A 15,462-nucleotide genomic window follows, 5' to 3' on the forward strand; every position below is an offset into this window, starting at 1 on the left:
TCCAATTCCAGTATATCTTTTTTGAGATGGGACGACCACCTGACCAGGATGGTGATAGTGACTGTGATATGCTTAGGGAGATTAGAGAGGCTATTAAAATAAAAAACTCAGTAATAATGGGAGATTTCAACTATCCCCATATTGACTGGGTACATGTCACCTTAGAATGGGATGTAGAGAGAAAGTTTCTTGGCACCTTAATTGACTGCTTCTTGGAGTAGCTAGTCCTGGAACCCACCAGAGGAGAGGCAATTCTTGATTTAGTCCTAAGTGGAGCATGGGATCTGGTGAATATAGCTGGACTGCTTGGTAATAGTGACCATAATATAATTAAATTTAACATCCCTGTGGTGAGGGAAACAGCACAGCAGCCCAACACTGTAGCATTTAATTTCAGGGAGACTACACAAAAAATGAGGAAGTTAGTTAAACAGAAATTAAAAGGTACAGCGCAAAAAAGTGAAATCCCTATAAGCTGCTTGGAAACTTTTTAAAGACACAATAAATACTACCACGGCTGGCCTTGAGCTCATGCTGGGGAGCTGGGTCGGGGGCCGCTCCACACAGCTACTGGAAGCAGCAGCATGTCCCCCCTTCGGCTCCTGTGCATAAGGGCAGCCAGGGGGCTCCGCTCTGCATGCTGCCTCTGCCCCAAGCGCCGCCCCTGCAGCTCCCATTGGCTGGGAACCCATTGGCTAATGGGAGCTTCAGGGGCGGTGCCTGCAGATGGGGCAATGCGCAGCAGCGCCACCTGGCCAGCCGGAGGGAAGACATGCCACTGCTTCCGGGAGCTGCTTGAGGTATGCGCCAGCTGGAGCCTGAAGCCCTGAGTCACCCTGCTGCACTCCAACCCTCCTTCCAGATGATATTGTGGTATCATTTCACAGTGAGGATACTTCTCCAGGGGAGGGAACTCCAGTTATTAGGAAGAGACAGGCATTAGTAATGGGCAATTTGATCATTAGAAACATAGATAGCTGAGTTTGCAATGACCGGGAAAACCGCATGGTGACTTGCCTGCCTGGTGCAAAGATTGCGGATCTCTCGAGACATCTAGACATACTTATGTGTAGTGCTGGGGAGGAGCTGGCGGCCGTGGTACATGTAGGTACCAGTGACATAGGGAAGGGCAGGAGAGAGATCCTGGAGGCCAGATTTAGGATGCTAGGTACGAGATTGAAGTCCAGGACCTCCATGGTAGCATTCTCTGGAATGCTTCCAGTTCCACACACAGGTCCAGTTAGGCAGAACTGCAGGCGCTCAATGCGTGGATGAGACGATGGTGTAGGCAGGAGGGGGTTTACATTTCCACCTCAACCCCAATATAACGCTGTCCTCGGGAGCCAAAAAATCTTACCACATTATAGGGGCAGGGCTACTAAGGAAGACCAGGGCTTTAAAAAGCCCACTCCTAAGCGACCAAAGGAACTAGGGAACAGGAGCGGCTAACAGGGGAGTTTTGTGAGGGAGTTTAGAGGTGGAGCGTGAGAGGGGACTAGCTCCTGTTCCCTAGTTCCTTTGGTCGCTTAGGAGTGGGCTTTTTAAAGCCCTGGTCTTCCTTAGTAGCCCTGCCCCCTGGTTAAGGGTTGATGGGTGCTAAAGGGCTCAGGGATCAAAGCCTCGTTAAGAAGCTCTCAGCCTCAGCTCACGGTCCCCCAGACAAACAGACCACACAGTCAAGCAGCAAGCGCACTACAAACACACATACTACAAACAACAAACTTACCCCAAGGGTCATGTAATCTCTCCTCCTTCACCTGGAGAACTCCCTCGCAAGTTAGTTGTTCCTGTTAACGTCCCTTTATTTACACACATGCCACATCCTGTCACACCCCTCTCTGCCTATTATTTTCTCTCTCCACCCCACCAGAGCCCCCCCGTCCACTCCGGCCAGAATCCATACCCTTAGTTTAACCTCCTTAGACCTGGGTAGGAAACTGTTTTCCTGTCTCATGATATTTTCGTGCTTTTAAAATTTTTTTCCTGTTCTGCATCAGGACAAAACTGAGATCTCTTTAGATCAGTTTTTAACAAAAAACAAAACCCCAAAAATAACACAACAGAGAGAGATTCCTGACCTCAGAGTACACCAGAGCCTGGTGGTCAGGGTACTTACCTAGATCAGGCAGGCCAGAGACTTGAACCTGGGTCACTCATATCCTAGATAAGTGCCTTGACCACTGTGCTATCATGAGGTGGGTCTATCTCTGCTTTTGACTAGAAGTGCCATTCTGGGCCTGAAAACGCCAACAGGTTCCCACAGAATTTTGGTTTCAATGAATCAGCATTTTCCAGCAAAGTATTTTAATGAAAAATTCCTGGCCAGCTCTAAACCTCATGTCCTGTAGCCCTTCCATGCAGGTCCCTTCTCTTCTTATTTTTCCCAGGCAGATCTCCACCAGCCAAATTCAAAACTTGTTTTACAATGAGTCTGTAAATACTTAAGACTATTAAGATCTAAATGTGATACTTCAAACATCTTTTCTTCTAAGAAGGTTGTATATGAACCAATAAAATTTGGGAGCCACCGATCTACAGTATTTCAACACTGCATGAATGGTCAGTTTTTGCAAAACTCTCCCTAATAGTGCAGTAAGAAAAGAAAGTATTATGTATAATGTTACCTGTATGTCTTCTGAAATTGAGGGCTGAAAGGGAACTTACGGATTCATCTAGTCCAACTGCCTGTTCTGTCGCAGGGTTGAGTATACCTAGACCATCCCTGATAGATGTTTGTCTAACCTGTTCTTATGTAACATGTTTGAACAGTGGTGTGAAATATGTGGTTGAACTTCAAATGTTAGTGATGGTATTAATACACTGAAACCATGTGATTGCCAAACATGCCTTCCAGTTCTAGTTTTTAGTAATCTGTTTTAGTAATCTGTCACATTAAATGGTAGTTGTTTGAGCTGAAGAAAATGAGAAGCTCCAGCAGTAGACTTTTATTTCTTTTCATAGTGATATTGATCATGCATAAATATCAATAAATGTTTCTGATCTCGCTGGCATGTTGTGACTGTTTCTTGTTTGTTTGTTTTTTGCAGCCATCAGATGCTTTGATACTGGGAAAGATAAAAAATGTTGACTGTGTGCTTCTAGCAAGGTAATGAGCTCTTCAAAGGATCTTTGTGTTACTCATGTCTTAAATAAAGTGGTTTGTCTTAGACTTTTCCTTTTCCTGTCTGTGTCAGGTGGACTAACTGCTTCTTATGACTAACAAATTTAGATCTGATCCTGCAAATGGCAAAACTTCCATTGACTTCAGTTGGGAGAAGAATCAGGAGCTTAAAGTTGGTCTCTATGTGATATAATTTTGTCCTTTATAGAGCAGTTCAGGAATCTGGAACTCTTGTAAAACACTATCCATTCACAAACCCTAGCTCAATTTCAGCCTCCACTGGTTCAACAGAACTTTGTCTTAGTACTATTATATACTAGAACTTTATGTAGGAGGTACAGCTGTTCTGATTCAACTAGTCCTTCCAGGCATAACTGATCCTACAATGAGCCAGCCCACCTTTCAGTGACAAATACGAACATTGTACTCCTTCAGAGTTAAAGTGAAAGCAGATGCAGTAGAAGAATCTGCTTTGTGGTGTTGTCCAATAGAGAGAAAATGCAATCTGTGATATTTTACAAAGGATGTCTGGGGTACTGTACATGTTCTGCCCTGCCTGACAAGAAAGAGTGTAGTTGTTAGATCAGGGGTGGGAAAACTTTTTGACCCAAGGGCCACATCGCGATTGCAAAACTGTATGGAGGGCCAGGTAGGGAAGTCTGTGCCTCCCCAAACAGCCTGGCCCCCGCCCCCTATCTGACCCCTCCCACTTTCCACCCCCTGACTGCCCCCCTCAGAATCTCGCGCCCATCCAACCGCCCCTGTTCCTTGTCCCCTGACTGCCCCCTTGCAGGAACCCCTGCTCCTAACCACCACCCCCTATTCAACCCCCCCGCTCCCTGTCCCCTGACTGCCCCGACCCCATCCATACCCCCGCCCCCTGAGACTCCCACACCTATCCAACTGTCCCCTGTTCCCTGACTGCTGCCCTGCCGGTTATCCAACCCCCCCCTTTCCCCCCCCGCACCTTTACCATGCCGCTCAGACTGGCAGGACTGGCAGCTTCGCGGCCCGGCCAGAGCCAGCCACACCACCACACTGCCCAGAGCGCTGGCAGTGCAGCAAGGTGAGGCTGCAGGGGGACAGCAGGGGAGGGACTGGGGGCTAGCCTCCCCAGCCAGGAGCTCAGGGGCCGGGCAGGACGGGTATGGCCCACGGGCCGTAGTTTGCCCATCTCTGTGCTAGAGACATTTGCTTGAAGGAAAATGTAAATGTATCACTGTGGTTTCATCCCACACCTCAGCAAAATCATCTCGCCCATATAAAAAAAGAAAAGAAAAGAAAATCCAGCCTTAAAGATGACTTGCAAAAGTGAGGGGTAGGAAGAAGGGCCTTGTTACCTTTTTTCCCCCAAAAAATTGTCAGACTTTTTTCTGTTTCCTTTTTAAGTTAGAAATCTAGATATTGTTAACTCTGAAAGACACTCTGGCGTCTGTAGAACTAGTGCAGTTATGCCATCACAAGGAACTGAAGGCCGAGCAGGTATGAGAGGAAAGGATTTTTAGCCAGACTGTTGGATTTTTTTTTGTCTGTTTTTTTTTTTCCTGTTGTTAATACCTCTTTAGCTCCAGTTGGTTGGTTGAAAAGATGACTTTGTTAAAGAGATAGGGAGGGCTGGGATGTGTATGCGTGTGCTGAAACTTTAGTGATAGAGAGCGAGCTCACAATATACATCTTTGAGACCTCCAAGAGATTCTCAAGCAAATCTAGAGAAAATCGGATTTTGCATTCTGGATACAGCCAAGGTTTAATTTTTTGTGGGGCTGTCAAGCGATTAAAGAAAATTAATCATAATTAATTGCACACTTAAAAAATTAATTGTGTTGTTAATAATAGACTACCATTTATTTAAATACTTTGGGTGTTTTTTACACTTTCAAATATATTGATTTCAAATCTAACACATAATACAATGTGTACAGTGCTCACTTTATATTTATTTTTATTACAAATATTTGCACTGTAAAAAACAAACAAAATATTATTTTTCAATTCACCTAATACAAGTACTGTAATGCAATCTTTTTATCATGAAAGTTGAACTTACAAATGTAGAATTGTGTACAGAAAATAACTGCATTCAAAAATAAAACAGTGTAAAACTTTAGCGCCTACAAGTCCAATCAGTCCTACTTCTTGTTCAGCCAATCGCTCAGACGAACATGTCTGTTTACATTTGTAGAACATAATGCTGCCTGCTGCTTGTTTACAATGTCACCAAAAAGTGAGAACAGGCATTGTTGTAGCCAGCGTCGCAAGATATTTATATGCCAGGCACTAAAGATTCACATGTCCCTTGATGCTTCAACCACCATTCCAGAGGACATGCATCCATGCTGATGACAGGTTCTGCTCGATAATGATCCAGAGCAGTGCGGACTGACACGTGTTCACTTTCATCACCTGAATTAGATGCCACCAACAGAAGGTTGATTTTCATTTTTGGTGGTTTGGGTTCTGTAGTTTCTGCATCAGAGTGTTGCCTTTTAAGACTTCTGAAGGCATGCTCCATACCTCATCCCTCTCAGATTTTGGAAGGCACTTCAGATTCTTAAACCTTGGGTCAAGTGCTGTAGCTATCTATTGAAGTTTCATATAGATATCTTCTTTGCATTTTGTCATATTTGCAGTGAAAGTGTTCTTAAAACGAACAACATGTGCTGGGTCATATCCGAGACAGCTATAACATGAAATGCAGGTAAAACAGAGCTGGAGACATATAATTCTCCCCCAAGGAGGTCAGTCACAAATTTAATTAATGCATTATATTTTTAACGGGCATCATCAGCATGGAAGCATGTCCTCTGGAACGATGGCCAAAGCATGAAGAGGCATATGAATCTTTAGCGCATCTGACATGCAAATATCTTGCAACGCCAGCTACAACAATGCCATGCAAATGCCTGTTCTCACTTTTTGGTGACATTGTAATTAAGAGGAGGACAGCAATATCTCCTGTAAATGTAAACAAACTTGTTTGTCTTAACAATTGGCTGAACAAAAAGTAGGACTGTGAGTAGACTTATAGGCGCTAAAGTTTTACATTATTTTGTTTTTGAGTGCAGTTATATAACAAAAAAACCTACATTTGTGAGTTTCACTTTCATGATAAAGAGATTGCACTACAGTACTTGTGTGAGTTGAATTTTGTATTCTGTGTTGTAATTGAAATTGATATATCTGAAAATGTAGAAAAACATCCAATTTTTAAAATAAATGTCAACTGGTATTCTATTGTTTAACAGTGCGATTAATCACGCTATTAATTTTTTTAATCGTGATTAATTTTTTTTAGTTAATTGCGAGTTAACTGCAATTAATCGACAGCCCTAATTTTTTTTATTTAAAAAAGGGGGGTGGGGGCAGAAATCTCCCATATTTTCTTGTGCTGCTATCTTCTTTTCTGTTGTGGTCTTTTCCTCTAGTTAAGTCACTGTCATGTGGGTAGTAATATGCCCCTTTTATGCACTCTATTGATATATTTTACAGTTTCTCTTAGAGGTAGATAGGGTTTGGGTCCTGCTCAGTTTACCCTGGTCTTGATGCCTCTCCTGAGGCTTACATAGTAAAATGTAGGATTTTGGAGTGGTTGCCATCTTCATAATACAGTATTTAGCTCTCTAAGTAAAATCTTTTTTTGTTTTTTCCCTTCCATTCTATATAGATAATTGAGTTTATAATGTTTGAGGGTGGATATAGCACATCTGCTAATATGTCACTATTTGAATATGGTGGCTAAATTCTGTGTTTGCTTTACTTTGTGATTTTATTTTCCTCTTTATTTTCTTCTCTCCAAGCTCTGTTTGGCTGGATGCAATTGCAGAGTGTGGATCTCACATCTCGTTGGATATCTCCAATATTTGTTTCTTTGGGTGCTTTTTGTCTTCTGCTATGTTTCCATTGGCCCTTTTCCCTTGGATTCTTTTCATGGCCTTAAATATCTAGTTTATTAAAGATGAGGTCATGGAATATTTTCCAGTAAAAAGAAAAAAGGTCCTATTACATAAACACAGAAAATTGAGAGACACTTGAATTAACAAAAAAACCCAAGACAGTTAATTGGGTGGGGCAGTCACTGTAGTTCTTTCAGAGCTGAAGACTTTGACGTTAGCCATATTACTCACCATGGCCCTTCATGTGAATACTGATATCCTCGGTTATTTTGGTTAAAATAAGTTATATGCTGTCCTGTGGTAAGTCTTGCATTATGTCCCAGGATTTTGCCATGCAAGTCCCATTAATATTAGTGGGCGTCATGTGGCTACCTTCCACATGTTATTTTGAAATATAATACTGTCAGGCTAATGGCCTGTTTGTATTACTAGTTTGGGGAGACTTGGGTCCTTTCCTTGCACTCACATTTATGTAACTATTCTTTTTTCCCTGCAAGCTATGCCTTACTGTGTTTACTCCTTTCCCCGTCCCCCACTCAACAAGAAAATTGTTGTCTGAGATACAGACATGCAAACTGGAACTTATAGTGTGTCTAATTATGCTTCTCTGTATGTCTTTAAAACTATACACTAGGATTCCCAAGGACCAAGCAATAACAACAAAATCTTAGTAGCCGTATCCTGATATTGGGTGTACGCCATATTATTTTTCTTCTGCCTCGTTAGACAATGAGTATCAAACACGACTGCTCCGTATACCTCAGTCAGTGTAGAACTTGATTGTCTGGACTGATGTGGACAGCAGCGTTCAATATCCTTTTTAACGTAGTGTATTTGACTGCCATGTGATGATCTAAAAATGGAGTTTACTACCATTCTGGAGAGGCTGGGAAAGCCATTTTAGACACTAGTTTATCAAACCCGGATGTAAGATTTTAGTGTAGACCTAGCCCCAGGGACAGTGTTGTATCCTCTTCCAAAGAAAAAAGGAAAGATTGAATGTCATACATCTTCCCCACCATGATTTGAAAAGATGGAGAGTGGAGGAAATACCATGTTTGTGCTGTTTTTCGAGAGGGGTGGGGTATTAAAACTTCCTCTCCCCCCTTTAACTTTTTTATCTTACTACTACAGACTCTGTGAGAGCTGTGGATGGAAGGGTGAGGTGGATACTCTTCTGCCCATTTTATCATCAAACGTTGCTGGTTTTATTCTGAGTGCAGAATCTTATCTTTACTACATACTTTTATTTATAATAGTGAAGATGTAAGAGGTGAAAGAACCCAGCTTGACTTTCAGATCCCAGATGGTGGTCATAATGCTGACAGAAAAATAACCTTTATATTTATAAAATTAAGCACATCCGGTGCTGGAGAGGAATGAGAGCGAGAATACCACAGTATCACAGAGCCCCTCTTCTGGTAACAGCACTGGCACATCATACTAAACGTAACAATGGGGGCCAAGTGAATGGAACCTACAGACAGAATTTTTGTGTGGGACCTTGTGCAAGTAAATCCTATAAATGGATTACAGTACATGGGAAGTTCAGTAGTGTCAACCCCAAGTATTCAGAAATCATAAGATTTTAAAAAAATAATAAAGTTTGGGTACTTTTTATTTACCTTCTGGGGTTTCTTACCATTAGGGTGCACTCAGGTCATATTTTCAAGCTTTTCTGTACAACCATGAAAGCTAGAGACTACTCTTTTTTAAAAAGTGAAAGCTGAACTTCTCACATTCACATGACTCCAAGACCTGGTACTTTAAGAAAAACACCAAATATCCCAAGACTCATGATAAAGTCCTCAGAGTTGACAACAGTGTAAGTTATGATACAGTTCCATTTGTAGCTTTGCTAGGCAAATTAATTTTCCTAAACTCCTGGTTGGCTGCTTGTTGTTTGTTTTGTTTGTTTGTTTAATTTTATTTTATTCTTCTCACATCCCACTTCTGCCCTTGCAGGCATGGGAGACATCATACTATTATGCCCACAAATGTCAACTTCCGTGCCAACATCTGGGCATTGAAAGAAGAGGGTTGTACTCATATCTTAGTAACTACCGCCTGTGGTTCATTAAGAGAAGAAATACAGCCTGGAGATGTTGTTATGATCGACCAGTTCATTGACAGGTAAAGAAGCAACACGATGTGTTTTGTAAAGCAGAGCCATCCAATCACATTTGCTTTTAACTTAGATTGTAAATTCATTAGGGCAGGAAATGTCTGTCTGTTCTGTGTTTGTACTGTACCTGGCACAGTGGGGTCCTGGTTCATGACTGGAGCTCCTGGATGCTATGATAACAGTCAATAGTCGCAGTCTTCGGTATCAGAGCCAAAAAGGGAAATTCTTATGAGATGGGGAAAGGCTTTTGACTTCATTTCCTGGAGGAAGTCATCTTGATTACTTTATTATTTGTATTATAGTAGCATCGAGAGGCCCCAACAAAACCACAGTGGTAGGTGCTGTATAAGCACCTAGTCAGAGGCAGCCCATGCCTCAAATATCTTACAGTCCAACAGACGAGAGAGAAAAGGTTGAAGAAAGGGAGAATTATTATGCCCATTTTACAGATGGGGAACTGAGGCACAAAAATACAAAGTGAATTGACTGAGTGGGGATTAGGCACTTCACCAGGATTATTGCATTCAAATAGCAGCCCTTGCAAAAGAAGAGTTTTATTAAAGGCATTAAACAACCTGTATTTTTGTTTCAAATGCTGTTGAAGTTTTGTCTTAGGTGGTATACTGTGTGCACTAGAAGAAATCCTGAAGCAATGCTTTCTTGGCTGTGTAAGTCTAGGTATGGACAAGGCCCCTTTGAGAATAAGAAAAAATAGGTTTGCTTAATCTGCACTGATCAACAGTGAAGATCTAAATAACTAGAATTCATTGCCAAGGCTCAGTTCCTGTATCAGATGTGTGGGTTGCAGCAACATGCATTTAAAAACACGAGCTACTGTGTTCATGCACACAGAAGCAGTAGCTGTATAGGAATGGGAAGCACACATATGACATGAGAATCTGGCCATGTTGCTACCAGATAAAACCACAACTCTATTCTTCTTCCTCTCCTGGACTTTTAGAAGCATGAACCCAAACGTAATGTAATAATGAGTAGATTGTGCTTGGCAGTAGACTTTTTTTTTCCTTTTCTGACTCTTCTTAGTTTTTAACTACTCTGCTTGTAGAAATGAACATATAAGCAGCCTGTGACTTAAACTTCATTAGTTTATTTTACCTGTTGCTCATGAATTATCAGATGAGAGGTGTCTGTTTGGATGAAAGGAGACTTTAAATGTTTACCCTTCAGCTCTCGGCCTCTCTGTGCCCAACTATGTGACACAGGCTTTCAAAGTATGTGCCCAAAAATCAGGGACAACACAAACCTATTTAAGGGGAGGAAATATGACATTTACAGTAATAAATAGTGAGGCTGCACTAGGACTGTGGGCTTCAAGGGTGATTTGTGCTCTGTTATGAGTTATGGCTTACTTAAAAGGCACTGTTATGAAACCTTTATTTTCATTTAAAGCCTCCAACTTTGTGGTCCATTGCACCATGTAAAACTAAAGTTTAGTGCCTGACTGGAGATCTGTCACAGGGTGTGATTGTGGCTTGTGTACGCATACCCAAGAAAGCTTTGATCTAGCTAGCTTGAGTACCACTATTGATGAAGCTGCAGCATCGCAGACTTCAGAGCGGGCTGTACAGGCCCGCCCAGAACCCTGGGTAATTCCTTGTGCTGCAGCCAGTGCTGCTGTGTCCTCACTCTATTTTTAGCCATAGTAGCTAGATGAAAGCTAGCTCAGGCATATCAACATGAGCTACAGTCACACCCTGTATGAATAATAGAGGATCTTCAAGACAGTGGTGAGGGTGTGGTTTTGATCATTGTGGGTGAATGTAGTCAAGTTATATGCCAAGTGTTTTTATAAATGTATGGGAGAATTACACAGTTGGCATTTCAAATGCCAGCCTACCCAATGCTGAATGTATCTACTACAAAGAGTACAAAGCATAAGCTATAGAATTAATCTGCAAGGAAATCAAATGTTTGGAATAGTATCTTTTTTTTAATCTAAAATAAAGAGTGGGTTTTCTCCCACTAGCCAACTTTGCTACAAGGTGCTGAATGTTGAAGCAAACATAATAATTTGAGAGCATTTCAATACAGCCGTTCTTTATAACTTCTTTTCTTTCCTGGGCCTCATTTGTAGGGTTTTTTCTCATGCTGGATGCTCCATCATATGTAAAAGGAGCAATGTTACAGGCTGTAACAGATGAAGTTAACCCATCTCTGGTTACCAATCCCTGTCTCTGTAACACCAGCCCTGATCTTGGAGAGCATTATCTGTATTAGAAATGGGCCCAAATCACAACGTTCTGAACCCAAAGTGTACAGGTAAATGGATCCAAGGTTTTACTTTGGATATCTACATCTGTCCTGAGTGCATGTTTGTTAAACATGCATACAGTGACAACCAAGTTAGCAGATCTTATTGAGGCAGAAAAGTAAGCAACCAAGGCCATTGTTCTCAAATTCAGGCACCCATGTCATATTTTGGCACCTAAATAAAAGAGGCCTGATTTTCAGAGGCACTAAGCATCCACAGCTCTTATTGACTTCTGTGGGTGTCGTTCACAAGCCTACACAGAAAAGTCCGTAATAATTGTGTGTATGAACGTGAACTTGCAGTGCTAGTAGCTCTAGGAGAGAGTTAGTACTAAGTTCTTTAAGAAAGTCTTTAGAATTATTTTTGGGAGTAGCAGACTTGGCTTATCTCTAAAATAATGAAAGCAAAAGCAATAATAATTTCATCTTTATAAACTGTTTTTAACTTGACAAAGGTCTGAGCTTTGTTAAATTATGAATTGGGACAGAAACTAGGCCTATTTGAATTGTCTATAAAATTCTAAACGCTTTAAAAGTGGAAAGAATTTTGGCAAGTTTTTTTTTTTTTTTAGCGCTAGGCATCGCTGGAGATAGACTGCCAGTTTTGTCCAGCTGCTTTGGTTGTGCTCAAGAATAAGGCCTCAAAATTCTGCTTTACTTGTGATTGAACAGGAGTCTGTTGAGACAAAGCCAGGGATTTTTTAACGTTATCTTCTTCAAGGACAATCTGGATCCGTAAATTTTGGTTGGCTGACTCAAAAGAAAATATGATTGTCTGAATTTAACACATTTCCCCCCCTCAATTCTCCCTTCCCACCCCCCCCCCCCCCATACGCACAAAACATTAGTTTTGTATGTTGTACAGCAAGCTCCTCCTTCAGGGGTATGCAGCTTTAGGATTCTGTGTGATGACTTTTGGGTTGTGTAATTCTTACAAGTGGTGAGGCCAGGAATGATTCATTTTGGTCATCTCAAACTGTCATGTATTCTGTATGTGACTTATGCTACAGGAAAGGTATTTTAAGACTGTTTTATAGAGTTAAAGAGTTTTGAATCTTGGAGGGATATTTTGTATCCCTCTATCTGTTAAGCCAGGTGCCTTATTTACTATGACCCACTTGTGCAAGGTTCACTGAGGTTTCTTTATTGGCTTTTTCTTCAAGCAAAGACTTGAGAGAGGGAGACGAGGCGAGAGAGAGAGAGAGACACACACACACACACACACACACACAAACTTTGACATTTCTATTTTTGACATTTGATTCCAATTGGGCATTATTATTATTATTATTATTTTATTATACTTAGTTTGTATATATATGCATATTATTTTCTGACAAGCAGCACATTTGCTTAAAGAAATGTTACTTGAGCTATTGTTTATAGTGATTCAGGGGTCAAAGGCAGTGTATTTTCACCATGTATCTATTTTTGTCTCTGACTACTTGGTCTCATTGGCTCTGTTCGGTTAACTAGACACCAATAGAGGTGTGCTGATGAATGGATGGATTTTTATTCTTGATGCTGACCGAAAACACTTCTGTGGTGTGTTTAGGAGCCACTAAAGTTCAGTTTGCTGCAAGATGCTGATTTTACTCTATCAGTGGATAATGGCTGTGAAATTATTGTGTATTTTTTTTCCAACAGCAAATGAGTAATTTATGACATTTTGGGGTACAATCCAGACCAGTGAGAGATTGTGTCACCCTGTCCCTGCAACATTGGGTGCCTTATCATGCTTTGCTACTGTAGCTCCCACCTGGGCCACTCACAAATAGTCTAACAGCATGCAGGTCTGAAAGTCTGTGTATAGCCATAATCCTGGTCCAGCAAGTCTGACTCCAGCAGCCTATCAGCAAACACATTTCAGTTATTATTTCGGCTTCTGTTCATAATTTTGAATATAATGTAGTTGCTTACATTTTACCATGATATTATTGACCATTGAATTATGACTTTTCAAATGATATCTTACAAGGCATATTTTGTACACACATTATTTACAATAGTGTGTAGGGTGTGAATACAGCAGTGTATTCCGCCACACACATGAAACTCAAGCATCTGCAAAAGAAAAAAAATCAGCAGAGATTTGGATTAAGATGGGGAGATGCAGGAAGACTGCTGTAGATAGGAGCTATGTAGGAAAAGACTCTCTTGCAGAAGCAGAACAGTGGTGAGACTGTGCAGCAGAGGGACCAAGTGGAGAGCAGTACAGTCAAGTGATAGGAGCACAGGCAGGGAAATGGAGACAAAGGTCAAAGAAAGAGAGTGGAACAAATCCAGGGAGTGTTTTAAAAAAAGAAGGGTTGCTAATAACATTTCTGGTTTCCCAGGAATCCTAATGAAGGTGTAATGTGTACAATGCTTTGCTTTCCAAAGAGTCCCCTTCATTGCAGACTGCTTTCTTGATTAGCCATTCCAGCTTTTAACAAAAACAAAAAACTGAGAATGTTTTGGCATATTGGGGGGGAGGGGAAGGGTTTTAAAAAAACAGTGTATTTAATGCCAACATTTTGTAAACGTACTGCATGTGTAACTTTTTGTTTGTGCTTTTCATCCTCTAGCAACTTAAGAGTTGTCTGTGGGAAAGGTGGTTGTTCTTTTAGCCTAGCTTCTGGCAGTTTTACACTGCCTGTTAAGGCTGAATGCTTGCATGTCTAGGCTTGTTTTCTGCAGTGCCATTCATTTTAAATTGGAACCTCTTACCAAATGCCTTTGTTTGTACAATGTGCTGTTTCTTGGAAAACTGAAACCAGTGTGATTTTAAATATAGCGCGTGTCTAAGTGACTGAACCCGATAGGAGCCCTTTTTGAACAATTGTTTCCTGTATTTGCAGGTCATGCTGTAGCTCATTTATGTACATTTTGCTTAGAATGCAGTGTTGCCAACTCTTACAAATTTATCACAAGTCATGTGATTTTTTTATCACCTGCTCCTTCCTTTAGGCGATTTGGGAGCAGGTTGCTGCAGTCACTCACTCTCACTTGCAGCAGCTCCCATTCCCCTGGCCTCTGCAAGTACCTGCTTCCCTGGCTGCACACTTCTCTCTCCTGCTGTCTCACCCCTCGCTGTTCCCTGGCCCCAGCAGGAAACTTCTACCCACTCCACTCCCCACCCTGCCCCAAGCCCTCCCTGTTCCCAGCTCCCTTGGAGACCTACTTCTTCAGTCTTCACCTCCACATTTTGTCTATCCCCTTTGTCATTTACCCTTTCTGCCACTCCCTTCCTGCTCTTGTATACTCACCTTTTCCTGTCCTCCCACCTTCTTTCTTTCTTGTCCGTTTTCTCCCACTCTTACACATCTTCATTTCACAGTCACCTCTCCATTTTCCTCCTGTTAGCTACCTGGGACATCGGTATTAGTCCTAACCCATCGGGCAACCCCACATCCCTAACTATCCCTCATTCTCTAGTCGTCTTAATTTTAGTCCCACCTCTTCCTCCCTCTTGAATGCCTGCTTAAAAAAAAAAGTGAATACCATCAAAACGTCCACCTAATGAGTCCAAGTAACCGTGTGATCTTACAGTTGTAACTCAGGTGCTGTTTCTCCTTTCCTCCCCCCTATTATTCATTGTTCTTACTTATTCTGTCGTGCCTAAAAGTGAGACAGTATAAACTCCTCAGGATAGGCACTGTGTCTGTCTTGCTTTGTAAAGTGCCTAGCAAACTTTAGGCACTGTATAAATAATAAATTAGCTTTCAATTGTTGGTACAAATAACAGCACAGGGATTTTCTCATTTCCTCCTAGGCTTCTTGCTTTGCTTCTCTTTACAGGGTCCCACTATGACTACATGGGTAAAGACCTTTTGCTCAGACACACGATTGCAGAGACTCATGTACAATCATGATCAGGGTCTCAAAAGAGCAGGAAGTGTGTCTAACTTGGCCCCAGCAGCAGCAGTCCCTACTACCTCCCTGCCCCATCTTGTGGGGGGCACCACATGATGCAGGAGCCCCCACCCTCCTAGAGTAGGAAAGAGAGAACACCAGACTGACATCCACCTAAGCATCCTCTGGACCTAGCACATGTTGCCAGCAGCCCACCT

At 41.7% G+C, this 15,462-nt stretch overlaps 1 protein-coding gene across 3 annotated transcripts in view; it reads left to right on the forward strand.

Moving 5' to 3' along the window:
• Positions 1-15,462, forward strand: part of LOC120407584 (methylthioadenosine phosphorylase) — a 62,204-nt gene that overhangs the window by 26,199 nt on the left and 20,543 nt on the right. For all 3 annotated transcript variants that reach the window (XM_039543282.1, XM_039543285.1, XM_039543284.1), the window contains exons 3-4: positions 3,048-3,106; positions 8,980-9,147. In XM_039543282.1, coding sequence (XP_039399216.1) covers positions 3,048-3,106; positions 8,980-9,147 — 227 coding nt within the window. The remainder of the gene's footprint in view (positions 1-3,047; positions 3,107-8,979; positions 9,148-15,462) is intronic.

The sequence above is a fragment of the Mauremys reevesii genome, linkage group 6, assembly GCF_016161935.1.
Source record: "Mauremys reevesii isolate NIE-2019 linkage group 6, ASM1616193v1, whole genome shotgun sequence".
NCBI classification, from domain to species: domain Eukaryota; kingdom Metazoa; phylum Chordata; order Testudines; family Geoemydidae; genus Mauremys; species Mauremys reevesii.